We start from the raw sequence: 1,579 nt of genomic DNA on the forward strand, positions 1-1,579 counted from the left end.
TAAGCTTATATGCTTATATTAAAAAAGAAGAAAAATCTGAAAGCAATGGCTTAAGTCTTCCCATTAAAAAACTAGAAGAAAGGAGAAAGGTAAAGAAAAAGTAAGTAGAAGGAAGAAGATAAAAATAAGACCAGAAATCAATCAAAGAGAAAGTGGTCAGTACTAGAGAAAATTAGTAAAGTCAAAATTTGGTTCTTTGAAATGATCAACAAAATGAATGCAGTTTATTATAGGTAAATTGTACTTCAATAAAATTTATTTAAGAAAATTCATTCCTATAGATTCTTGATTTTTCTTTTATCCAGTAACAGAGATAGTGACATGGAGATACATATTTTTCAGGATTAATATTCAATTATCTTACAATTGTCCTTAAAGTTCATGCTCAATTACTCACCTTATTGAATTTCTTGTAGATGGCAAAGTATACGTATTGAATGAAATTTTTTTTTAGTTTCCACCACCATCTAGTATCCCCAGAAAAAATCAAAAGCAGAAAAGCAAAGCCTGTAGTACCCATTGCAAACAAATTCTTTCCAATCATATCGTCTTCCAAAGAATAAACACTATCTGCAAATGGCAAAAAAGAGAGAGAGAGAGAAAGAGAGAGAGAGAGAGAGAGAGAAATCATTTTACTGTAGAACATTGATATCATGAACAAGGTGTAAGAAAATAGTAAAAAAGGATAACACAGGATAAGATGGAATATGAGATTAAATTGTGACAAATTTTTAGAATGAGATAAGTGATTATTTAGGGGCTCTAGTGACCTAGTGCCTAAGGCATTTGACTGATAACCAGAAGCCTAGTGGTTCAAACCCACAAGCCACTCCACAGAAGGAATATGGGGCAATCAGGAGCTTTGGTAGCGTATTCCAAAGGCACTTGACTGGTAACCAGAAGGCTGGCGGTTCAAACCTACCAGCCACTCCTTGTAAGGAAGATGGGGCAATCTACTTCCATAGTGATACTGCCTCGGAAACCCAAGGAGGAGTCGCTATGAGTTGGGTCCAACTCGATGGCATATAACAACAACAACAACAACACTTCCGTAAAGATTTACTGCCTCACAAACTCAGTGGAGGGCATTATGAGTTGAAACAGATTGGCAGTGAGTTTAGTTTTTGTCTTTGGCTGTCTCGTCATTATTGCATGGCAGGTAAAATATAATAAAAATACTTTCAGAGGAGTAAAACCTTAAATTGATGATTAGAAGAAAGTTGTAAAGTGCAAATATTCTTGGAAATGATAACCCATTATCATTTAAATAAGATAAAAATGACCATTAGCTGACACTTTTTGAACTTTCTTGAGAAGAAAGGTCATGAGTAAAAGGTACAGAATTCCCAATAAGAAAATTATAAACTTTCCCTCACTTTAAAAAGGTCTGGTTTTGAAAACAGTTTTATATTTACAGAGAAACAGTGAAGATAGTACCGAGTTACATATAATCTGCAGCTGGTTTTCCTTATTATTCTAAAAGCATACATTAGGAAAGAAAATTATTTACAATTAATGAATCAATATTGACACATTATTACTAAAGCCCATAACTTATTTAGATTTCCTAATTTTTTTT

General features: G+C 33.1%; 1 protein-coding gene across 1 annotated transcript in view; it reads right to left on the bottom strand.

Annotated features, from left to right (window-relative positions):
• The window catches only part of LOC103212824 (phospholipid-transporting ATPase ABCA3-like), a 129,843-nt gene that overhangs the window by 65,556 nt on the left and 62,708 nt on the right, over nt 1-1,579 (bottom strand). The window contains exon 7 of the mRNA XM_007958762.1: nt 398-570. Within this exon, the coding sequence (XP_007956953.1) occupies nt 398-570 (173 nt within the window). The remainder of the gene's footprint in view (nt 1-397; nt 571-1,579) is intronic.

Source organism: Orycteropus afer, unplaced genomic scaffold (genome assembly GCF_000298275.1).
Source record: "Orycteropus afer afer isolate SDZICR_OR568_19922 unplaced genomic scaffold, OryAfe1.0 scaffold01125, whole genome shotgun sequence".
NCBI classification, from domain to species: domain Eukaryota; kingdom Metazoa; phylum Chordata; class Mammalia; order Tubulidentata; family Orycteropodidae; genus Orycteropus; species Orycteropus afer.